The sequence below is a fragment of the Monodon monoceros genome, unplaced genomic scaffold (genome assembly GCF_005190385.1).
Source record: "Monodon monoceros isolate NGI ecotype Baffin Bay Population unplaced genomic scaffold, NGI_Narwhal_1 Super_Scaffold_7, whole genome shotgun sequence".
Classification (NCBI taxonomy): domain Eukaryota; kingdom Metazoa; phylum Chordata; class Mammalia; order Artiodactyla; family Monodontidae; genus Monodon; species Monodon monoceros.
In genome coordinates this window covers 11,529,922-11,556,271 of record NW_021703784.1, presented here as the reverse complement: position 1 = coordinate 11,556,271, position 26,350 = coordinate 11,529,922, and the positions used below count along the sequence as shown (strand labels likewise).

At 37.9% G+C, this 26,350-nt stretch overlaps 1 protein-coding gene across 2 annotated transcripts in view; it reads left to right on the top strand.

The window, feature by feature from the left end:
* Positions 1-26,350, top strand: part of TBCEL (tubulin folding cofactor E like) — a 79,449-nt gene that overhangs the window by 14,197 nt on the left and 38,902 nt on the right. For both annotated transcript variants that reach the window (XM_029207780.1, XM_029207781.1), the window contains exons 2-7: positions 6,973-7,122; positions 8,796-8,935; positions 15,047-15,228; positions 16,535-16,791; positions 20,050-20,176; positions 21,704-21,820. In XM_029207780.1, coding sequence (XP_029063613.1) covers positions 6,990-7,122; positions 8,796-8,935; positions 15,047-15,228; positions 16,535-16,791; positions 20,050-20,176; positions 21,704-21,820 — 956 coding nt within the window. In that variant the 5' untranslated portion in view covers positions 6,973-6,989. The remainder of the gene's footprint in view (positions 1-6,972; positions 7,123-8,795; positions 8,936-15,046; positions 15,229-16,534; positions 16,792-20,049; positions 20,177-21,703; positions 21,821-26,350) is intronic.

The window sequence follows — 26,350 nt, the reverse complement described above, 5'->3', positions numbered from 1 at the left end:
CTGACTTCGCTTAGTATGATAATCTCTAGCTGCATCCATGTCACTGCAGATGGCATTATTTTGTTCTTTTTTATGGCTGAGTAGTATTCCATTGTCTGTATGCACCACATCTTCTTTATCCATTCCTTTATTTGTTTATTCATTTTTATCTTTCCTGGAGGTAAAAATATGTAAAATACACATATACTTTCCCAGAGTAATTATGTTTTATTGGGTACACTTTTGCTGAGGATCAGAAAGATTTAGGAAACAAACTAAAGTCCCAGCTACCTAAAATGTCCAGGAATCTGGCAGGGTTTAGATATAGTGGAGGTCTTTCACAAAAGGAAGCTTTGCAGAGATGAGGTTAGGAGTCCATAAAGTAAAAGTTAAATGGGCTTAAAAAAAAAAAAACTTCCCAAAATTGAGAAAGCTAGTAATACTAAGAGATTCTTTGACGCTATCCAGATTTTCCTCCTTAGCTTTGTTTTTTTTGTTCTTTTAAAATGTATTTATTTATTTTTGGATTTTATTTCATTTTATACAGCAGGTTCTTATTAGTTATCTATTTTATACATTTAGTGTATATATGTCAATCCCAATCTCCCAATTCATCCCACCACCACCCCCCTCCCCCCACTTTCCCTGCCCTGGTATCCAAACATTTGTTCTCTACATCTGCGTCTCCAGTTTCTGCCTTGCAAACCGGTTCATCTGTGCCATTTTTCTAGATTCCACATATATGCATTAATATATGATATTTGTTTTTCTTAGCTTTGTTTTGTTAGTTTTTTGACCTGCTCCATGCCCCTACCCACCAAACTCAACCTATAAATTCCTCTTTTGTTCTTTTAAAAAAAGAACAAGATATAACAGCTCTGTCTCTCTCTCTGAACACTTGGTTTTTCTTCATCATCTGTCCCATCTCTTCTGTTTTCATCTAAGCTGCTCAAAGGCATGGTCTATACTTACTGTCTTCATTTATTTACTTCCTTAACCCCCTAAACTATGGTTTCTACTCCCTTGTCTGTACTGAAAGTGCTTCCACTAAGGTAAACAAACTCCTACTTGCCCAGTCCTTTAGGGATTTTTAAATTCTCATCATTTTTGACCCCTTGATATTCTACATAAAGATCGGTCACCCCCACCCTTGCACAATATTCACAGCAGTCTATCAAAACTTTTCTTACTTTTATCTCTATAGGATAAAGTCAGACCTGAGCAAGGTCAGGCATGAGCTGACCACTGTCCACCTTTCAGTCGAATCTCCTGTCTCCCCTGCTCCCCACAAATATTTTATGTTGTAGCAATACTGCTTAATGTCTCTTGTGCTGGTTTATCTTCTGTTGTTTCCTGTGCCTGGAATGCTCTTCTCCAACCTGTTAACCTAATCTTCGTTATCTTTCAGAATGGCTCAGGATTCACCTCCTACTTCCTTGATCATACTTCTAAAAAGTTAATCGCTTCTTGTGTTTGAATTCACTATTTTCTGGGTGGCTTATTTCAGGTACACATTATCTCCCTGTGTTTCCCTCTAGGTTTTGGATGCCCCGAGGGCAGCATTTGGATTTTATTCATTCTCACTTTCTTTAGTATTTAGCTTGGCACAGATTCGGTGTCTGGTTCATGTTTGTTGAATGGAATCACACGAGACTGTAAGCTTTGTGAGGGCACACATTTTATGAATAAATGGGCAAATAAGCCTAATTGGAACCACTTGATAAGGTGCAAAAAAGAGAGAAAACTAGACATATTTGTTGTCTCCATTTTTATTAAACAAGTGGTAAAGAAATTCTTATTCTCAGATTGTCTTGTAAAGGAGATAGGCACCTGAGAAGAGAAAAATGCCTGGAATGAAATGTCATCTGATCAAAGGAACCCTAAGGTGAAATTGTGGAGCCTTTGGCCAAAATGTTTAACCTAAGTTTTATTTTCACATGTTTGGTAGCAAAATATTGGCAGGTAGCTTTGAGAATGTGGTTTTCTCTGCCCTTCTCGGATGAATAGATGAGATTGGTTAGTTGTATATAAATGGGTCCATGTCAAATGACTGAAAATAATTTTAAGCTACTTGGGAGTGTTTCCCTCCTCTCTATTATTTTTATGCTATGAAAACTCTTCCTGGGTGTTTAACCTCATCCTACATTAATGCATATTTTGAATTCTTGCAATTTATTTTTTAGAACTCTAAATCAGTTCCCAACTGTTTATTATTCCAGTAACTTGCATCTTGCTGTAGGAAGCCCCATTCTTTTGTTAGTCTCCACAGCAGAAGGCAACTGGGAGGCCTGAAGCTCCCCAGCATCTTTAGGCTATGGCTTTGTAACCTCTGCCTGCTGGTGCCCTTGTGGTTCCAGAGTCACAATAGTTTGGATACCATTTGAGTAATTTGGATGAACTATTTGGGTAACTCTTATTAACACATTTAACTTGGCTAGCAAAGGAAGCAACATGGCAGATCTGAGGGTGTTCTTCCCACCCCTCTGTACACTTCATAGTGGAGCTTTTGCTTTGCCCTTGTTAAAGCCATGGTAGTGACTATGAGAGTACCACGACTCATTTTCCCCCCTTCTTCTCAACCCTACCTCTCGTTCTGATTGTAGTTTAGTTCTGAGGCTCAGATGTGTTTTGTTCTGCTTTCTTTTTCTTTACCAATGCTCTTTTACAAAAGTATTTCCGTTTGGCCATCCATTTTATTTCTTTTCTTCCTCAATTCCCAATTCCTTTAAAAGTTAATATTATATATTTCACATGGTCGGGTTTGGCATTTTTTTCACAGACAGTTGATAATAATGAGGACTTAAAAAATACTTTGACAGATTATTAGGTCATTCCCAGATAAATCACTTAAAAATGTTTTGTATTTTGAAAAGATAATGTATGGAAAAAAAGGGTGATGTATGCACCTGGTGAGTTCAGGCTGTTCAAATGGTTGAACAGTGAGAAGGAAATCTCCTTTTCACCTTATTCCTCATTTCCTCTCTTTGGAGTCAACCACAGGTATTAATTTTACTAATTTCTATTTTATCCTTCTGGAGGTAGTCTGTGCATATATAGGCAGATAAACCTATTTTTTATAAGATTTAAAATGCATGTTTTGGGACTCTGGGGTAGTATTTATATTTTTTGGAAGTTGTGAGTGAGGCTGGTAGTATTTACACTTTATGAAGTGTGGTAATTTACCATAAAATTTTTTGGTGAAGTAAATATTGATCTTGCATACCAGCATAAGGCTATATCTTGCATCTCTTCCACTCTTCGTGGTCAGACATAGCCTATTTTCTGTTTCCAATTGTGTTGAGTTTCATACTAATTTTGACCTGACCTTGGGAACAGAAAGTACAAATTGATAGCTATTGAGGTTACTTAGGTGACTGGGCTGAGCACCTTATCCTCCAACTTGCACTTTTACCAAGTGCTTTATGAAAGCATACTATAGTCAGGATTTGAGGCACAAAGGAGTTGAGTTTTTCACAGGCACACTCCATGACTTGGTAATGGAACCAAGCAACATCACCCCAGATTCCTGGCTCCCTGGCTTTAAGCACCAATTCAGCACACTTTTACGAATGTATTAGACCTCTGCCAACTGTAGAAGGTAGTCAGATGTTATTTGACACTGGTTCTTGCCAGAAAGTCATAGATTACCCCTCCACCTCCAAAAAAACCTTTTAAAAGTCTCCAGTTAAAGATCTTCTTCCATCCTGTATGTCCTCATTTTTCAATCTATTTGGTTTTCAGTTTTCCTTTCCCACCTACTGTTCCTCCTCCAACTGCCCCAACAGATTTTGAGTAGATTTATGTCACCGATCCATTTTGCAATCTTAATGTTCGAATTCAAAACCCATGCATTATTGTGTACACTGTCTGCACGCCTGGAATGCTGTTCCAATAGAGTACCCCGGGAAATGACCAGTGGAGGCGACTGGCATAGCTTTTAAGTCTTTAGGGAAAAAAAAAGCAGACTATTTGGAAGCATTGTGAAAGCACGGGGCCATAAGGAGTAATTTTTCAGTTCCCATGATTGCTTGCTTACTAACACTTATTTTGACTTGCATATGTTTCTAACCTCACCATCCCTCATATCAATTTTAATAATATAATAGCCAGTTATTTAACCAGCAAAAGCCAGTTCATTTGGGAATAGCCAGAGGATTTGCAATTTGAGATGTGCAAACTGTGGCAGACCACAGGCAAATCCAGAGAACAACGCAGGGGAACTTGCTTTTATAGGGGAAATGAGGGGAGGGGGAGTGTGTTAAAACCAAACAGTCCATTGGAGGCAGCTGGGAGTCCAAAGTGTGGAGGTTGGCTGGGCTGCTGTGGTCTCTGATTGGCTGGGCTGTCATTGAGCAAAGAGTTTTCTTCTTCCCGCTGGATAGTAAAGTAGGCAACGCTTTCCTGTCAGAGATGTAGGCCTCCATCTCTTCCCATTTGGAGTAATTAATGTTGCGTGGCAAGGGTGAGGGCTCTGCCTATAGGTCTGTCCAGACTCCAATTTTAGCTGAGGTTTCTTTAATTCCACACTCAGCTTGTCTATATTTAAATTGTGTAGGGCTTCCCTGGTGGCGCAGTGGTTGAGAGTCCGCCTGCCGATGCAGGGGACACGGGTTCGTGCCCCGGTCTGGGAAGATCCCACATGCCGCGGAGCCTGTGCTCCGCAACGGGAGAGGCCACAACAGTGAGAGGCCCACGTACCGCAAAATAAATAAATAAATTGTGTATAAGATTATTGCCCTTGGATTGAAGAGGTTGGAGTTTAAGTGATTCTGAAGCTCAGTTAAAAGATGCTATTTAAACTCGGTGACTATTATTTTGACACTGACGGTTCAGCACCCTCCCACACACTTTTTATTCTTTTGAACTGCCAGTTGTATGGAAGATAGCAGTGTAACCTCTTTGACTTTTTGTTAAACATTTCTGAAAATTCTTTGGCATTCTGCTTGAGACAGGTCTTTGATAAGAGCTGTGATGCCTGTCACTAGTGGCATAGCACCTGCTCCGTGTTGTATGCTGTTGGTGATGAGTTTACATTGGAAAAGAACCTTTCCACCTGAAAGTTCCTGGAGTCCTAGATGAACCCACACAGCTCACTTCTGACACAGTGCTGGGGTAGAGGACGGCAGCATATACTTACCACTCTGGGTAGAAAGAACAAACTCTCTTGTCCTAAAACAGGCTCTGTTCTTAAGCTCCCAAATGATGACCCTGACCGAGGGCAGCCCTATATTTTCAAGGTGACTTGTGATATACTTGTTATGAAATGTATTACGTAGTCTAAACTTCGATAAATTAAGTACGGGTAAAACTTTTGGACAAGTGCTCAATGAGTGTCTACTCTGTGTTCTAGGCATTTGTGAATTGATTTCACAAAGTACAATACTCGTGGTCCTGGTAGTAATCTAGAAAATGGGCCAAGTTTAAAGACCACTTTTATATTTATGCCCTTTTCAAATTCTTGTTACAAACCCAAGAGGAAAATTTTAGCTCATCCACAGTGGGAAAATTGAAGTAGAGAGAGGCTAGCTAACTAGCTTATGTTTCACCCAGCTAGTAAATGACAGAGCCTAAGTTTTCTGTTTATGTGCTTTTTCTACCATACTACAAATTCCTGTTACAAGTAATAACAGTTGTGTGTTTTAGAGCTTTACAAGAGCCCTATAATCTCAATAGTGCACTTGTACATTTTAGAGCTCTACAGTAATGCTGAACTCCAAGCAGTATAGATATTAATATCTTATTTTACAGAATAAGACGTTTGAGTCCCAGAGAAATACGCTGTCTTGCCTGATGGCACAAAACTATTAAGTGGTAGAACCGGGTGGGACTTAAACCCACTCCTGATCCTGCATCTTCTCTTTCCGCTCAGCATACTGGAGGCTCGTGATTTTAGCTCTCAGCAAGATTTATTGAGCCCTTACCGTGTGTAGTATACTCTGCCAGATGCTATGAACCAATACTGAAAAAGTAGAATCGCATAGCACTGCTCCCCTTCATAATGTAATGGTGGAGTTAGGACAATCGCATGAGAAAGATACCTAACATTCAGTATAATTAAACTGTATAAGCAAAAGCAAACCAGTGCAGCATAGGGAAGTAAATACATCACCACCAATGGTGAACAGTTTGGAGTACTATATGGGTAGTACCAAACAGCCTTTTAGAAGTTTTTTAATGCTCATTCCTGCTGGTTTTTCCTAGGACCAGGTATCAGTAGTCATTCTCAGACTCTCCAGCTGTACTTGCTGCTTCTCTATAATCTATAACCGTATTCAGTTCTCTCCTATTTTAAGAGGAAAGATCTCGGCAATTGCCCCCAATCCTGTACTCTCTCCTGTTCCTGCCTACCTTATCAGCCCGTCTTCTTCCTCCCCTTCTCACCAAAGCTTCTCAAAATGTTGGCTGTACACTTCACTCTCTGATCATCCCTTTTACTTTTCCGTCATGGCTTTGCTTCCTCTGCCTGTATCTTAAATATCAGTGTCCCAGAGAGTTCTAGTGCCCTATTATTCTTATTCATGATATTTCCTGATGAGGTCCAAATCTTCGCCGCTCGCTCACATTTCTCACCCAATTTCAGACTGTTCCCCTGAAACAGATGCCTCAGATTGAACATGTATAAAATAGAATTCATCAATTTCCTCCTTAAAACTAGATCTCTCCATAGTTTCTTTTTTCTTAGTTGTGTCACTAGTCACCTAGTCTCCTGTACTAGAAACCTGGGGGTCAGCCTTGACTCCACCTTCCCCTCAGCCCCTATAACTCCTGAAAAGCTTGCTTTCTAAGTTGATCTTAAATCTATTTGTACTACCACTGTACCACTTTGGGCCCTCATCATCTTCCCCCTGTATTTTTGCAGCATCTAACTCTTCTCCCTGCCTGTCTTATGTGTATGCAGTGCCTAGCTTAGTACCTTATAAATAATTGATTCTCAATAAATATTTCTTGTATGAGTAAATAAATAAATTTTGATGATTTCTTGGTTTCTTGTAGAATTTTAGGAAAGGAAGATGGATCAACCTAGTGGGAGGAGTTTTATGCAAGTATTATGTGAAAAATATAGTCCTGAAAACTTTCCTTACCGCCGTGGTCCTGGGATGGGAGTCCATGTCCCAGCCACACCTCAGGGCTCTCCTATGAAAGGTAAGAAAGATGGGGCCTAAAACATTTTTTTACTGGAGCTTACTTAGGACATTAAACCAGAATATTGCCTTATTTGCAAATGATTCCCTTTATTTTGAATTATGAGTTGAATAGTCTTTCTCCCTTGCTATGATTTCAGTGTTTTTGAAAACCTGAAAGGATTTATTTTCCTGCAGATGGGCCAAAAGGCATTCTAGTTGCACTCATAGGGCGAGAGCAATATTTGAGTGATAATATTTCAAGGAACTTGGAGGGTGCAGATAGTACAAGCCTGGCCTGTGCCCTCAGTGACCTTACAGCTTGTTGGATTACAACATATTCACATTTACAAAAATATATAATAACACAAGGTAGTTTATGTTGAGTCAAATGAACGGCACAGTGATTGGGAAAGACATTTAGAGAGTTAATTTATAGGATCAAGAAAGGGTTCAAAGCTGTGAGATTTGAACTAACCCTTCAAGAATGTAGAATTTGGTTAGAGAGGAGATAAAGACATTCTAGGAGGGGGATTATTATGTGAGCAAAGATCTACAACTAGAAACGTGCAAGGTGTGTTTTTGGTTTGCATTTTAGCTTGATGTTGTAATTAACTGTTATTGGAAGTAGTTCTTTGTAGTGATGGGAGATGAATATTGAACAGTGTTTTAGTTCCTGTGTCCAAAGGTTACTGAATGTTTATTATTTCTCAATGCAACTATCTTATCAATCCGTATAAACTGAAGCAGCAGAAAGAAGTGGACTTCTTACTTGCTCATTTTTTCAGGGTCCACTCCCATTCTGAGAAAATTGATTCTGTGAAAAGTACTAAGTTGAAAGTTCATATTATTCGAGGCTTCCATTAATGAAATATACTTTTGTGAGCCTTGGCTTTGTACCAAATGGGAAAAGAGTGGTTGAATTCTCATGTTTATCCTTTTTATTAGAGATAGGAAGAGTGATTTTATTGACATACTTTTGAACAAGCAATAGTTTGACTGAATTCATTGAATGGTTTAAGACTTTAAAACATTTTCTCTCATTATAATTATATATTTTTAAAAGTCTGATTTTCATAAGGGACAAATTCTACATGGATATGAAAGGGGAATGATTGATGGACAAGTATGGGAGAAAGATATAGATTTTTAAATGGATCCACGTAAGCGAGGAAGATTCCTTGAGTGATATGAACTTGAAGAACAGAAGTGGTTTAGCAGATAGACTATCTAATGGTTTGAGATAATTTCCAGAGGCAACAAAAAGTGAAAATACAAATCAGACAGAGAGAAAAGAGCTATCCAGAATGATACTTTTGAACTAAATTAAAAAAAGAAAGAATTGAGGCCAATAAGAACACAGTGGTGGCCCTGACATGAATCACATGGATCTAGTGTCACATGATAAGGTGACAGCATGGATGATGGTTCTGTTGTTGGCAGTTGAGATAAACAATGCTGCCAGGAGGTGAAACCTCCAGGGCTTTTTGGGGGTACTGGACTAGTTCTTCTGATCTCCTGGGCCATATTTGGCTGTCTCCCCTTAGAATTCAGTACCCTTGGATCCCAGCGTATCTTATATTTTCAAGGTCCTTGTGTAATTTCACACAATTTGATCTTGATTCCTGGTGGCTGAATGTATGTAGACAAGAATTAGGCTGACAGAGAAAGTATTTTGTTTCTCCCATGATTCAGATCGCCTCAACCTCCCAAGTGTACTGGTGTTGAACAGCTGTGGAATAACCTGTGCAGGGGATGAAAAAGAAATCGCTGCCTTCTGTGCTCACGTGTCAGAACTCGATCTTTCTGACAACAGACTCGAAGACTGGCACGAGGTAAAGTTTTTATACTGCTGCATTTCGGTGAACAACTCACTGTATTATTGTTTACGTTGTTACGTATGCTGCGGAATCCTGGTTCTCGCTCGAGATTCTCCTCTGTGTGTCTCAAGAGAAATAACTGACTGCTCCAACTGTCTCTATGGTGATTTTTCAATGCACTTTGTTATTGCTGATTTGTTTTTCATTAATGTGAAAAGCACTGAGGAACTTTATTCCAGGCATCAAGAGGTTAATGAGGCCACAGAGGTTTAGATTGCTAACAGTGCCTTAAATTCTCTACCGTTTCACTAGTTTACACACCCTGTGCCCATTCTCTGCTACTACCTCAACATTTATTACTATACATTGACATAAAAGTTACTGGAGCTCGAAACTAAGGTTATAAAAATATTTATTCTTGTTCCTGAAATTTATTCCAAATCTTTTAGAACTTTTCCTTATTTTAAGTCGCACTGGTAATTTGATACAACTGATGCCTTTGACCTCAGAGTAACTCTAAGCCAAGTTGCACAAATAGAAGTATTATGACATTCTCTCTTATTATTATATATAACATTACCTACCTGATTATAGCATGACCTGATAGAAGCTACCCTTAAGAATAAGAGAAAAATAGTTCTTCCTACTTAATTTAGGTTCTTATTTCCTGTTTGGAGTATTGGAAAAGTGTCCTAATGGGTTTTCCTGACTCTGGTTTTACTCTAATTCCTCTAAGCTAACCTTCTACAGTGCTACCAGACTGCTTTTAATAAATGAAGTGTGATTATGAAACTCCTGCTTCAAGTCCCTTCGCTGCTTTTCACCACCTACAAACTGTGGTCTGAACTCTCTAAGTGTGACCCTCTATCATACAGCCCTTTGCTATTTCTAGAGTTTTATCTCCATCTTTAGCCATGTGCTTTTCTTGCAGCTCATGATAAATGTGGACATGAAAAGCTTCCTTGCTTTTATTCATTCTAAATCTACTGTTCTCTTTCTCCTCTGTCTACCCAGTTGCTTCCTATGTATCTTTCAAGACTTGGCCCAAGTTGCTGTTCCTCTCAAACTTTCCCTGACTCTCAGGCAGAATTAGATTATCCTAACACCTGTATCATGTTGCTATAAAGGGATTCATTACAATGTAGCACAATCATTTGCTTACTTGACAGTTTTTCTACTAGACCATGAGCTTATCCAGGGTTTTGTTTTTTATCATCAGCACTGGCATTCTAGGTGTTCAAATGTTTGCTGAATGCCTTAATGAATAAATGATTGTATCTTAAGGTTTGATCAGGCCCACTTGTTCTAACTTTTCCTGTGATCTTAAGACATTCACTTAATCCTTTATCCTCCATAAGACAGGACTGTTGATAAAATTAATCATCGAGACACTTGGTAGATATTAAATATGATACAGATTCTAAGACAGCTTTCTTGTTTAAGAAAAATCTATCTATAACCCATTTTTCTTTAGCTTTTCTTATATTCGTCTATTTCATAGTCTTGTTTAATCTGGTATCTGTGCTACCAGTTATATTTCCTATTTTTATTAAGATGTTTACCAAAATTCTTTGAGATGCACGTCACTTGATTTCTAAGTCATGTGTTAATATATACAGATTTACTTGGCTGTTCCAAGAAGCAATCTCTATTTGTCCATGTAATTATTGATTGAGTTACTTATCCAAACAACTGTTATAGTTCACTGTTCAACAAATTACAATCTGTGCCTTCTGGGTCCTTTGAGATGCTGAATTGACATGCATGCTCTGTCCACATGCACAGATGCAAAGAGAGCGACCTTGTTCATCCTCCTTCTCTACAGTTCCCTCAGGAGTCCTGCTGAGCCTCTGGTGAGATTTCTGACCCGCATGGGTGACAATTCAGACCAGCTTTTACCCTGAGTCATTTCAGCTCCTATGTTCACAGGCTGATTCCCCTAAATTTATTTCTTTGGGAGTAAAAATTTCATAAAGGTGTTGTGCTTTGTGCTTTGACCTCTACTTTGACCACATACATAAGCTTTTGCTAACTGGTAGAAACAGTTTAATAGTGATATAGTTGCTACCTCAGAAGAACAATGTCAACATGGATCAGAACACAAGAGTTTACACTAGGTGATTCAGCCTTTTCTCTGCTTAGACAAAGGTCTCCACTGAATATTTTCCAGCTCACATTGACAGATACAGCCAGAGGGTCACATGTTTATTTGTATTCTGTTGGTGCTCGGTTTGTATATTCCTGTAAGTGCCCTATAGTCTGATCTCAGGCAGTTTCCAAATGAATGTTTGTTGCTGCTACCTTTCAGGTTTCCATTTATTTTTGTTTTCATCATTCCTTTATGTTTTGTCCTTAGCCTTAACTGTAGTTGGTCCCAATCTTCTAGAATATATATCAGAACACAGAGAGATGGGAGAAGTACTGACAACGAAAGAATATTGATTTTTAGGATTGATTAAACTCTTTGCCAGGCTGCAAAATGCCTCATAGGTCACAGTTTTAAGACATTACATTGCAACCCATTGCAACCCACGTATTTGATTACCCAGAAGATCATTTGTCCCTGGCCATTAACTAAGTTTATTTCAGCCAGTATTTGATATACCAACATGGAACAGAATAATCTAGTTGGTTCTTTTAGTGTTTTTGAATGATCACTAATGTTATGAGTATCTTCTTTGATAGTTTAAACTACTGGCTGCTTTATATTCAGAGACTAATATAAATATGAGTGAGAAGTGTAATGCTTTGGGGAGAGGCAAAGATTTGTCTCTGTCCATCTAAAACTGGGCATCTGTGTATAAAAAAAAATGACGCATTTTTTAGCTTTTGATTTGAATTTTTTGGCTGAGTAGATTTTTGTCTGACTTTTCCCAAGGTACCTCTTTTTTCCTCCTTTCCTTATCAAAACCATTTTATAAAAGACATTACACTAAGCAGTTGAGAGGAGGGAGGAATTCACCGTGGGTGAGATAGAGAATAGCTTGGGTATAAATTACAGATTGTTATCTTACTACCCTTTCCCCATTTTTCTTAAAACTTTAGTTTCTTCCATTTCAAAACTGAGAGTAGAGGGTCCTCTATTAAATCATAGAGTTTTGGAGATCTAAAAGGTGATCTAAGTTCATCTCCATGTTTCTGCACGTGAGTGTCCTGAACTCACTCCAGCTAGAAGCGTCTTTATTTTTAGAATTTAAAAAAGAGAAGTCAATATACTGCCCTAGACACTCACTGAATAATAATAGCCTTTACTATTAAGATATTTTCTACCATGAATAAATTTACCTGTGTAATGAATACAATATTTTCCAGAATATTATCATTAATTTAAGGTTACACAAAATCCTTCTTAATTTTAACGTGTTTTTTTTTTTTTTTCCGGTACGCGGGCCTCTCACTGCCGCGGCCTCCTCCGTTGCGGAGCACAGGCTCCGGACGTGCAGGCTCAGTGGCCATGGCTCACGGGCCCAGCCGCTCCACGGCATGTGGGATCCTCCCGGGAGGACCGGGGTACGAACCCGCATCCCGTGCATCGGCAGGCAGACTGTCAGCCACTGCGCCACCAGGGAAGCCCTAATTTTAACCTTTTAAAGAAAATATTTACTTCTAACATATATTATTTTTCCTGCTTGGATTATTAAACTATAGTCCAATTTTATCTTTTTTAGGATATTCTAGGGCTGCTGAGTCATTGTTTTAAATCTTTCTTCTCATTGGACAGTAGTGCAGATGCAGACTCTGAAGAAGATCACATCATGTATCTGCTAGCTTTGGGAATTCTTTCAGAAGTTGCTTCAAAGACTCTGATAGTCTCCACTTTGGGGGGTGTTTTCTTCTTTATTACAAAAATAAAATATGAAGGGTTGTGGTTAGCAAAGGTTTATGTGTTGTTTACTTAACTAGGGTTGTACCTATAATTAGCAGTTATTCTCCATGCTGTAGTTGGAGCACAGTTCCTTTTCATCTTTTTTTTTGGCCTTAAAAGAGGCGAAGCATAGCTAGTCATCATCTTATGTAGGAAAGGCCTTCATATATTGGTATCCAGGTGGTAGACTGCAGTGAAGGATTGGTCCTTGTGTGGACTGTTTAGCTGTGTTGTGGCCACACACTAAACTCCACATCCTAGCCATATATCACACAAATGCTTGTTACCATTTGGTCACAGAAGAGACCAAACAGGAGAATATATGCTGACTGGTATGAATCTTTTACATTTTAAACTGAAGCCTAGTATATTTTCCTCTGAAAGATAGTTTAGTTATTCATTTATAAAATGAAAATAAATACGGTACTACTTCAGACGCTGTGTTAGAATAGATGAACTGGTGTGTGTGAAGACCATTCCCTCTTACATACTTCTCCGAAGCTTCTTGGAATTAATTTACTTCTCACTGATTTTAGAGCTCCTAAACTGTACAGTACATAGTACACAGACCTAATGTAAAGTGCAGACTGCCTTTTCTTTCTCCCCGTAGTCCTCGACACTGGATACATTTTTGTCATTACCTATGGAGCTCTGAAAAGAAACAGGTATCCAGGTCCCAACCATGAAGCTCGTCCCACCTGTGAAGCTTCTGATTCAGTAGTTTATGGTGGCTCCTGGGAATCAGTATATTTTTAAAATTCTACTAATTATTTTAAATATGACATATTTAAATAAATGTGATATGACATATAATCAGGGTTGAGATACTGGTTCATACTGTACATATCCTATTAGTCATAGTTACATTTATTAAATGGTTTTGTGCCATTAATTTAATCAACAAACATTAAGTGCCCACTTTGCAGTAGTGAACCAGGTAAGTACTATCCCTGCTTTTACATTCTCTTGGGCAGTAGGTAAGGAAACAAGTTTCTAAAATATGTACCAATCGCTGTTAAGTGCTTTACACATGTATCTCATCTAATCCTACCAACAATACTGTAAAATAGATGGGAACTGTTTTCTCTAGTTTACAAATAAGGAAACTGAGATTTGGAAAGGTTAAGTAACTTGTCAAACCACACAGCTAGGAAGTGTTAGAACCTGGTTTGAGTCCAGGTTTTCTGATTCTAAAACCAATCCTAACTATTCTGTTCTACTCCTTTTCTCATAACTTTCAGTTACCATGTTGCCTGGCTGATTGATGCTTAATACATTTACTGGGCTTCTAGTGTTTATATCATACTTGTTTAAGCTAGTTCTTCATTTTTTCTGGTTATATTTATGATTTACTTGTTGTGGTGTATTGGAAAGAACAATGGCTCTGATTTTTAAATCCTAGGTTTGGCTTTTGTGACTCTGAAATCTTACTCAAATTATTTAACATCTCCGAGCCTCAGTTTCCTCATTTATTAAAATAAAAGAATATTAGTTATCTTGCAAGTTGTTTTGAGAATTTAGTGAAATAAGTTATATTTTAAAAACCTAGTACAATGCAGAGCAAATAGTTAAGGTCAGTAATCAGTAAAGCTCATTTCCTTTTCTTTTTTTCTGTCTACCAAGTTGCTAGCTAAATCATTAAATTGATGATCATGTTTTCTCTTTTGTAATATAGTTATGGATGCTTTTTACTTCTGAGTAAATATATTTTAAAGTTTGGTGCATCTTTGAACCAAGCCAAAACTGTTTTCTAAGTGATTGTGACTATGTGATCAATTTTGAATACCTGAATTGTTACCATGTAGTCTTTAATAAACCTTTAATTAGCCTTAGTATTCTACTGAGGATGGAAGGAAGGAGATATTCAAAGAGAATTACTGTACATGACCCAATCCCAGCTCTTTAAAACTTGTAGCCTAAAATGTCATCTAAATGATCTTTTCTCCAAAATATCATGTAGTGATATCGAAGAGAATATTATACAGAGTAGAATCAAAAACTTTGCCAAAGGTAACATGGAAAATTTTTCTTTTCTACCATTAATTTTCAGTTATGCTACTATTTCATAGAAGGAGATTAAATTATTTACCATGATTTGTCGCAATTATTTATGCCTCTCTGCGGGTACTATCACTAAATAGGACTCCATAATGCAAATGGCCCTTTGCCTGGAGACCCACTCACTTAGGTTTTCTTGAGTATGATTGTTGTTTAAAAGCTCTGATTACTGCCTGATATGCTTTTCCTTTTTTTCTCCACAGGTCAGTAAAATTGTGTCAAATGTTCCCCAGTTGGAGTTTCTAAACCTGAGTTCCAACCCTCTGAATTTATCGGTTTTAGAAAGAACGTGTGCCGGGTCCTTCTCCGGGGTTCGAAAACTTGTTCTCAACAACAGCAAAGCTTCTTGGGAGACAGTCCACACGATACTGCAGGAGTTACCAGAGTAAGCCCAGAGAGCATGATGGAGAGGGAGCCATGTTGCCGTCTGTGTTAGTACATAGAGTTACTGCTGGTCTCCCATCTCAGAAATACTAGAACTGCAGATTGAATGGAGAATGAGGTTAGAAAAATGAAGTAATTAAATGAGGCTGTGAGGGTAATCTAGTAACATTTTCATTGGAATACTTGTTCAGTGTTGGGTAGCACCAAGACATGGGATATGTCATCCTTTGGCGAGAAGATATCCCTGAGAAGCACTTATCGTTTCGAGATCAACCCAGCCTTTTTCCATTTTAATCTTCTGATTACCTGATTCCAGAATTTTGCCTTAGCACTTTTCTTTGGGAGGGAAAAAAAATCATAGTGTCTCTAAAATATATTAACACTCAGATGATTAAGTGCCTAGCTTGCATGATGGGAAAATGGATCTAGTATTCCTTTCAATAATTCAAGCAGGAAATTATACTTTGGTCTGTCAGCTTAGAAATGCTCTGTTCTGTTTTGTTTGTATCTCTCTTTGCATATGCACATAAATATTAAAAGGAAGTAGTTTAAAGAAATATATGAAGCTGTAGTCTCCTTGACTGTCTAAATATGGAAACTATGAAAGCCTTTCAGAATCTGGTCTCAACTTACTCATTCCATCTTAGTTTCTCCCTCTCCCTCTAATGAGATTGGTTTTCTCACTGCATGCAACATCTAGCATGGCATGGAATGAGCTTTTAAATCCCATTTCCACTTACTATCCTTATGACCTTTGATAAACTTTTGTCTATAAAATGAACATAATTGTCTATAAAATTGCAGAAATAGAAGGATAGTCTATAAAGCACCTGCACAGGACCTGACACAGGGTAGGAATTCAATAAATGATAGTTATTATTTCTTTTTCTAAATACTTGTTCATGTTGTTTCTAGAATTTCCTTCTGTGTCCTCTCAATTTACCCAAGTCTACCCCTCCTTCAAGGCCATGCATCCTTTCCTGACTATTCCAACCACAACTTCAATCCTATTCCTATATGAAGTACTGTTGTACTTACGGTCAGTGCTGCTTCATTTAGCACTTATTTACTTAAGCACAAAATTAATTTAGTACTGGGTTATATCATTCTCTGCTGTTTTAATGTATTTTAGGTTTTGTCTTCCCCGCTGTATTTTAAGCTTCAGAAAGACATCTTTATAATTTTCTCTACAACACCTAGCAGAGTCTCATACATAGTAGGGGCTTATTTATTGAATGGCTGAAGATAGCTGCAGAGTAGAAACTCAACTGCTTTAAACAATGAAATATCTCCTTTTTTCTCTGCAGTTTGGAAGAGCTCTTCCTGTGCCTTAATGACTATGAAACAGTGTCTTGTCCTTCTATTTGCTGTCCTTCTCTTAAGCTACTACATATAACAGACAATAACCTCCAAGACTGGACTGAAATACGCAAGTTAGGAGTTATGTTTCCTTCACTGGATACCCTCGTCCTGGCCAACAACCATGTGAATGCTATTGAGGAGCCTGGTGATTCGTTGGCTAGGCTGTTTCCTAATCTGCGATCCATCAGCCTCCACAAGGCAGGTGAGGAACGGGCTTGTTCTCATTCTACATGCAGATTGATCTGAACTTATGCATGAAATACAGTGAAAGTGTATTTCTGTCAGTCACAGCTCTGCCTTCTTACAGGATGAATTTCAAGAGTGACATGCAGATGCCTATATCTTTTTAATTAATTAATTTATCTAATTTATTTATTTTTGGCTGTGTTGGGTCTTCGTTGCTGCGCACGGGCTTTCTCTGGTTGCGGCGAGCGGGGGCTACTCTTCGCTGCGGTGCGCTGGCTTCTCATTGTGGTGGCTTCTCTTGTTGCGGAGCTCGAGCTCTAGGCGTATGGGCTTCCGTAGCTGTGGCTCGCAGGCTCAGTAGTTGTGGCTCGCGGGCTCTAGAGCACAGGCTCAGTAGTTGTGGCGCACGGGCTTAGTTGCTCCGCGGCATGTGGGATCTTCCCGGACCAGGGCTCGAACCCGTGTCCCCTGCACTGGCAGGCGGATTCTTAACCACTGTGCCACCAGGGAAGCCTGCAGATGCCTAATGATTAGCTAAATTTAAGGCATTCATTTCCATAAACGCTCTGATAAATATCAGTATTTATCAAATATTTGTTTGGCATAGCATTATATTAGCTATTATTTTGTATATTAAAGGGGTCATGCTATGAAAGGAGTGAAATGAAATTGATGAATTGGATAGTAAAAGGCAGGGTAAAAAGAGTACAGAGAATTACAAACTAAACTTTTGTCTTGATTTAGGTTGAGGAATCCCAACCTGCTATGGCTTTCAAATTCTCACATTCCTTTTCTAGTGTTTACATATGATTGATTACCAGTTTGTTGCCATCTGATTCTGTATATCACAGGAATGAATATTTTAGCCTATTTTTAAAAATTAATAAGCCTTATTTTTTAGAGTCTTTATATTCACAGCAAAACTGAGCAGAGAGTACACAGAGCTCCCGTATACTCCCTGCCATACATGGGAACAGCCTCCCCCGCTATCAACATCCCAGCACCTAAGTGACACCTTTCAGTTTACCTGCATTAACACGTCATCATCCAAAGGCCATGGTTTACATCAGGGCTCACTCTTGGTGTTGTACATTCTGTGGGTTTGGGCAAATCCGTAATGACACACATTGTAGTATTGTACATAATACATAGTTTACTGCCCAAACCATCTCCTGTGCCTATTCATCCCTCCCTTCCCCCTAATCCCTGGCAACCGCTTATCTTTCTGCTGTCTCCATAGTTTTGCCTCTTCCAGAATGTCATATAGTTGGAATCATACTGGTTTCTTTCACTTACTATTACATATTTAAATTTCCTCCATGCCTTTTCATGGCTTAATAGAATGTTCCTGTTTTTAGCACTAAATAATATTCCATTGTCTGGATGTACCACAGTTTATTTATCCACTCACAAACTGAAGGGCATCATGATTGCTTCCAAGTTTTGGTTTAATTAATAAAGCTGCTGTAAACCTCCATGTGCGGGTTTTTGTGTGGACGTAAGTTTTCAGTTCATTTGGGTGAATAACAAAGAGTGCAGTTGCTAGATCATATGATAAGAGTACGTGTAGTTTTGAAATAAGCCACCGAACTCTCTTCCAAAGTGGCTGTGTCATTTTGCATTGCACCAGCAATGGATGAGACTTCCTGTTGCTCCACATCCTTTTTTTTTTTTTTTTTTTTTTCCAGTTTCAACATTTATTAGCATCTTGCTTCCTGTATTTATCCCCCATACTGTTTTGCCTTTGGAGGGAATATTTTAAAAGCAAATTTCAGCAATCATGTAATTTCAGCCTTAAAATCTTCAGTATGTATCTTTAACAGATAAAACATACTCTCTTAATCTACAACAACCCTCTCACCTGCACCTGATTTTTTTCTATTGTTCCTTTCTACATTTATGTTGCCCCACACCCTTGACAGCATTTGGTGCTGTGAGTGTTTTGGCCTTTGGCCATTCTAATATGTGTATAGTGGTATTTCATTGTTGTTTTAATTTGCATTTTCCTGATGGCATATGATGTGGAACATCTTCTCATATGCTTTACTTGCCATCTGTATATCTTCTTTGGCGAGGTGTCTGTTCAGGTTTTCCACCCGTTTTTTAATCGGATTGTTCATTTTCTTGTTGTTGAGTTTTAAGGGTTCTTTGTATATTTTATCAGTATGCCTTTAGCAAATGCATTCTCCCAGTGTATGGATTTTCCTCTCATTCTCTTGGTATTGTCTTTCAGCCTATTTTTAAAACAACTACATAAGTAAAAATAATTCTGACCTATAACTGAAAAAACATAAACGGTTTATTCCACCACGGAGATTATAAGGGCGGGAATTAAGTCTTAAAAACAAGTGATTTGCATAAGGAAGCTGTTTATTTCACAACTTGACATCCCTTGAGCTAACTCTATTCTTCCTCCTAGATGGCAATGCCATTCTGAAGGGAAGAGGACAGTGACCTGGGATAATTTTTGCACCAGGGTCCTCACAAACTGCTCCTCTGCCTTTACGCTTGCTGAAGGTTGATAGAAATAGGAAGGGACTGCGTTGTTTTCTGCAATGGATTTAATGTGTTGTACAACTGACCAGCCTCCTCATTACAGGGATACTTTTCCTACCAGTGCCAAGGATGATACATTTGTTCACAGCTCTAGGAAGAGTTTCCTTTTAGGTCTGAACAATCTTAATTTGTTTCATGTTTTCCTACCCAAGGGTTCAGTTTTTTTGTTTTTGATTTTGTTTGTTTTTCTAAATTTTGAACCTGTTTTCCCTGTCCCCACAATGAGGACAGTTGAAAGATGATACTTAGTTTCGGGTTCTATTGACCTTGCCCATTTTAGTGTTTGTTAGGTAGAAATTTACGCTGGCAGTGTCCGCTCTGATCAACAGTTATGTTCTCCGAGTCTCTGTCTGATGAAAGAGTTGATCACATCACTTTTTCAATTATGTAATCATGGCATCCATCCTGCTTATTAAACCATCAGTGACCCCCTTGACCAGCCATTTGGGTGGAGAATCAGTAGATGAGTGGATGTTGGAGAATAAAGGGCGTCCTTTGAGCGCTGGGATCACAGGGTTAAGAGAGGTTACAGGGAAGTTTTTATGGTGTTTTATTCCATTCTTTCCTTGGATAAAGAAAAATTCCAGGATCTCTAACTAGTTTATGATCATTATAACATTTCAGAACCTATTAATGGAAATAAAATTTTTTTGCTATGTTTATCTTCTCATTTGTGTGCTTTTCTGGATTTACTTAAACAATATATTTCTCAAATTAGGTTTGCGGTCCTGGGAAGACATTGACAAACTAAACTCATTCCCTAAACTTGAAGAAGTGAGGTTGTTAGGAATTCCTCTTCTTCAGCCATATACCACCGAGGAGCGAAGGAAATTGGTAATAGCCAGGTCTGTTGTACTGATTCTTCTGCTTTCTTTTCTCGGGGCTTTGTTGTTTCATTAAAGGGATAATGCACTGTTTGGGGGTGAGGGGAGCGCACTGTGTGTTTATCCATCTCTAGAACAGGCTGCTTAAAGGAGCTGCTTCTGTAGCTCCACATCCTAGAGGAAAAGGAAGACAATATGATGAGAAAAATGTGAAATATAATTGATCTGCCAAGACCACTGAAAAATTCCCTCACAAATCTATTCTATTTTTATACTTTTCAGTATTTACAATATTTGAAATCCTGTTTTGGGTCATGAAGAAAAAGTAGGTATAATAGGGAATCAACTCTATTTTAGTTACCCTTATTTTCTGTGTTAACATAGAAGTCATTTAAAGTGTAAATACCTGAAAATTGGGCTGTTTCATTAGTGTAAAACTTAAGAGAGTAGCATCTGTGTTTTCTTCTTCAATGTAGATTGACTTAAATGTGACCACCATGCTGTTACCTTCTTCCTCTGACTCCTCTGCCTTTCGTGTCTCAGCCTCTGCCTCCCCCAGACTACTGAAATGTCCCATGAGGGTTTATTTTTGTATGTGCCTTTAGCAGCAGTAAGGCTTGACTAAGATGTAAAGGGCCACGGAGTTTTGATTTGTTCTCTTGTGTACTATACATAGTAGTTTTGACAGGGGAACAGTAGGCTTTAAGGTTCCCTAAAGAAGAGTGGTTCTATAAACCACTTTGATCTTTCTGACCAACTAATACCTACCAGATCTTTACCGCGTTCCAGTTGTTAACATACACAGTAATATCCCACTGAAGAAATAAATTTCAGCATACTTTTCTTCTACGAAGAGTAAGTCTTGCAGGCCTTGTAGTTTATTTTCTTTACACAGTTCTTTTGTAAATATAATAAATGAATTCCTGAACTGTATGACCAACCTGTACTGACTGCTTTGTAGACCTGTGCTGTCCAGTATGGTACCATCAGCCATGGGGGACTTTTGAGCACTTGAAATCATGGCTGGTCTGAATTGAAATGTGCCGTAAGTGAAAAAGACACACTGGATTTCAAACACTTTATATAAAAAAAAGAACATTTAAGTATTAAGAACATTTAAGTATCTTAGTTATTTTTTTAGTATTGATTATAGATTGAAATGATTGTATCCTGGATATATTGGGTTAAATATAATATACTATTAAAATTAATCTTATCTGTTTTATTTTTACTTTTGAAAATATGGCTGCTAGAGAATTTAAAATTACGTGTGTGGCTTGCACGATACTTAAGTTGGACCGTGCTGCCTAGGATCTTATTTTGAAAGGTGAGGTATGGTTATAAAAGGTCAGGTGTCACATCAAAAATGGAACTTTAGATATTTTTGGTCCTTTTATTTTATACCACATTAGTTCATGCTGGTAGTTGTACCCAAGCAGAGCTACATCAAATGAGTCCTTTCAAGATAATAAGACTGGGCCTCAAACCAATAATTGTATTTCTAAGTCTCAATATTTTTATTATGTCTCTTTTGCTTTTTATTTATAGATTGCCATCGGTTTCCAAACTTAATGGCAGTGTTGTCACTGATGGTGAGCGAGAAGATTCTGAGAGATTTTTTATTCGTTACTTTGTGGATGTTCCACAGGAAGAAGTGCCATTCAGGTAAAAGTCCCCTATCAGCTTAGCAACACGTGAGCAAGTATTGAGGCAACCTAAGAACTATTGATTTAGAGCAAAATCTAATAATTTGTTGTTGGACTCTCTTAGAGAACTTTGGTGATAGGTTAAAAAATAAAGGAAGAAACGCAAAAAGCAAACCTGCTTTATCTCATTTTCCACAGTGTATTTCTTCTAGCCTTGCACTTGTATTAAGAATGGTTGGGTAAGTACGTATTTGACTACTTCTAGTAGTTCCCACTCCATGTTCCTTATCATCAATTCCTTTTTGATCCTCTTCTCCAGGAGCACATTTTCACCCATCCCCAAAACTGGTTTCTTCTTTCACATTGCATCCGCTTTTAAGATATACTATGTTCTGCAGTTTGGAAGATTTGACAAATGTGCCCGAGGTTTAGAGAATATGAGAAAGGGACTAGAAAATAGACTCCTGAGGAAATATTAAAGGAATTAGGATGGTTGAGTAGGAATAGAAATGCTGAGGCCTAAATTAGTACCTTTAAGTATATGAAAAGTAAATATGTATTGTTTGGTGAGAAACTACCTTTAATATTCTGTAAATGTAAAAGGAAATGTAGCAGATATGATATACGTAAACATAAGGGAAAAAAAAACCCCAAACAGGTTTCTGGGTGTTAGAAACTAGAATCAGTTACCCCCAAATTTATATTCTTTTCTTAATGACTTTAAGAATAATACGAAATCCCATTCGGCAGGAGGAATTTCAGACCAACAAGATGCAAGTTAGGACTAAACGTGAGTCAAATCACACTCTGGTTATAAATTTCTTTTGTCCTTCTGGTTACAAATTTCTGTGATTCTAATTCATTCTTACTGAACATTATTTTTTCCCAAAGTTCTCTATTATTTACAGACTTTAAGGGGGTCACCATTCTATTAAGGCTCAACCAGTGCTGTGTAAAACTATCTGTGTTATTATCAGTTGAATTTTAAAGCTTAAGCGTTTAAAAAATATTAGACAAATTAAGTAAGGATTTTGAAGCTAACCTTTTAAAATTAGCTAAGAACATCTAGGTAGGGAGAGATATGACTGCCTTTTTAACACAACCCAGAAATGTTAGGTTAAACCACATGAAAATTTTTTGGGGTTAAAAAAAATGGTCTGATAACTATAGTTTTCATTTGATTCAATCTAACATATTAATAGAAGAAGTAAATATTCTGGCTTTGAGCATATGTCTGTCATTATAGTTTATTTATCTTCCAGTCTGCTACAGGAAGTAGTATATACATAGGCAGTAAATTGTTTCTGTCCCTGATGGCATAATTATCCTAAAGCGCATTTATGCCTCTGTAGTGGTCAGTGTGCTTGAATGCATGTTATAGAAATCATCTTTAATCAGGGGAGGACTTTACTGGAGAGATATTGAGAAACTAAAAGAATTGCTAGGTGGGCTAGAGAACCTGGTTTAGACAGGAACCAAGGGAGGCAAGGATAGCCAAGGTTTCGACTTACAGTCTTCTTTATGTATTTCTGTTGGTACTGCAATGCTGGACTTAACCACTGAACACTTGCAGCCGTGTCATGGATTTTTGATTTCCCCATAAGTGCTGAATATAATCTTTCGCTGACCTTTGCTTCATTCCCTAAGTGTCAAAACTATGCATCTGACCGATTGATTGGGTATGTTTAAGGCATTTGCCCACACTCTGTCTCCCAAGAGATAGGGAAGACAGATTATCTTCTCCACTTTGGCTTCTGCGATGAGAGGTAGAATCTTGCTTCCCCTGATCTTGGGACTTCCCCTCAAATAGGAACAACTCAGCAAAAAGAATGTCTACTATAGTCCGACACTTTTGACTTTCCCCATAGTTATATATTAAAAATTATTCTTACCTATCCTAATAAATTCCTTGTATAAATGAAAACACATTTCTCCCTCCCTGAAATGAGATAACCTGTTCTAATCCTACATAGACTGTGAGCAATTAGCTACTGCCAAAGATTTATATAGTCAAGGTATTTTACTTACCACTCTGGCCTTGCTGCCTATTTATGTAATTATGCCTCCTTTCTCACTCACTAGTAGTTAGAGGCCACTGCTTGGTCTCTTCCTTCCTTTTTTTTTTTTTATTCTTATTAGTTATCCATTTTATACACATCAGTGTATACATGTCAATCCCAATCTCCCAATTCATCCCACCACCACCCACACCCCCTGCCACTTTCCCCCCTTGGTGTCCATACGTTTGTTCTCTACATCTGTGTCTCAATTTCTGCCCGGCAGACCAGTTCATCTGTACCATTTTTCTCTGTTCCACATATACGCGTTAATATACGGTATTTGTTTTTCTCTTTCTGACTTGCTTCACTCTGTATGACAGTCTCTAGATCCATCCACATCTCTACAAATGACCCAATTTCATTCCTTTTTATGCCTGAGTAATATTCCATTGTATATATGTACCACATCTTCTTTATCCATTTGTCTGTTGATGGGCATTTAGGTGGCATCCGTGACCTGGCTGTTGTAAATAGTGCTGCAGTGAACATTGGGCTGCATGTGTCTTTTTGAATTATGGTTTTCTCTGGGTATATGCCCAGTAGTGGGATTGCTAGGTCATATGGTACCTCCATTTTTAGTTTTTTAAGGAACCTCCATACTGTTCTCCATAGTGGCTGTATCAATTTACATTCCCACCAACAGTGCAAGAGGGTTCCCTTTTCTCCACACCCTCTCCAGCATTTGTTGTTTGTAGCTCTTCTCAAGATGCCCATTCTAACTGGTGTGAGTTTTGATTTGCATCTCTCATAATTAGTTATGTTGAGCAGCTTTTCACATGCTTCTTGGCCATCTGTATGTCTTCTTTAGAGAAATGTCTATTTAGGTCTTCTCCCCATTTTTGGATTGGGTTGTTTGTTTTTTTAATATTGAGCTACACGAGCTGCTTATATTTTGGAGATTAATCCTTTGTCTGTTGATTCGTTTGCAAATATTTTCTCCTATTCTGAGGGGTTTCTTTTCGTCTTGTTTATGGTTTCCTTTGCTGTGCAAAAGCTTTTAAGTTTCATTAGGTCCCATTTGTTTATTTTTGTTTTTATTTCTATTACTCTTAAGAGGTGGATCAAAAAAGATCTTGCTGTGATTTATGTCAAAGAGTGTTCTTCCTATGTTTTCCTATAAGAGTTTTATAGTGTCCCATCTTACATTTAGGCCTCTAATCCATTTTGAGTTTATTTTTCTGTATGGTGTTAGGGAGTGTTCTAATTTCATTCTTTTAAATGTAGCTGTCCAGTTTTCCCAGAACCGCTTATTGAAGAGACTCTCCTTTCTCCATTGTATATCCTTGCCTCCTTTGTCGTAGATTAGTTGAACATAGGTGCGTGGGTTTATCTCTGGGCTTTCTATCTTGTTCCATTGATCTATAGTTCTGTTTTTGTGCCAGTACCATATTGTCTTGTTTACTGTAGCTTTGTGGTATAGTCTGAAGTCAGGGAGTCTGATTCCTCCAGCTCTGCTTTTTTCCCTCAAGACTGCTTTGCCTATTTGGGGTCTTTTGTGTCTCCATACAAATTTTAAGATTTTTTTGTTCTAGTTCTGTAAAAAATGCCATTGGTAACTTCATAGGGATTGCATTGAATCTGTAGATTGCTTTGGGTAGTAGAGTCCTTTTCACAATGTTGATTCTTCCAATCCAAGAACATGGTATGTCTCTCCATCTGTTGGTATCATCTTTAATTTCTTTCATCAGTGTCTTATAGTTTTCTGCACACAGGTTTTCTGTCTCCCTAGGTAGGTTTACTCCTAGGTATTTTATTCTTTTTGTTGCAGTGGTAAATGGGAGTGTTTCCTTAATTTCTCTTTCAGATTTTTCATCATTAGTATATAGGAATGCAAGAGATTTCTGTGCATTGATTTTGTACCCTGCAACTTTACTAAATTCATTGATTAGCTCTAGTAGTTTTCTGGTGGCATCTTTAGGATGCTCTATGTATAGGATCATGTCATCTGCAAACAGTGACAGTTTTACTTCTTCTTTTCCAATTTGTATTCCTTTTATTTTTTTTTTTTCTTCTGTGATTGCCATGGCTAGGACATCCAAAACTATGTTGAATAGTAGTGGTGAGAGTGGACATCCTTGTCTTGTACCTGATCTTAGAGGAAATGCTTTCAGTTTTTCACCATTGAGAATGATGTTTGCTGTGGGTTTGTCGTATATGGCCTTTATTATGTTTAGGTAGGTTCCCTCTATGCCCACTTTCTGGAGAGTTTTTTTCATAAATGGGTGTTGAATTTTGTGAGAAGCTTCTTCTGCATCTATTGAGATGATCATATGGTTTTTCTTCTTCAGTTTGTTAATATGGTGTATCACATTGATTTGCGTATGTTGAAGAATCCTTGCATCCCTGGGATAAATCCCACTTGCTCATGGTGTATGATACTTTTAATGTGTTGTTGGATTCTATTTGCTAGTATTTTGTTGAGGATTTTTGCATCTATATTCATCAGTGATATTGGTCTGTAATTTTCTTTTTTTGTAGTATCTTTGTTT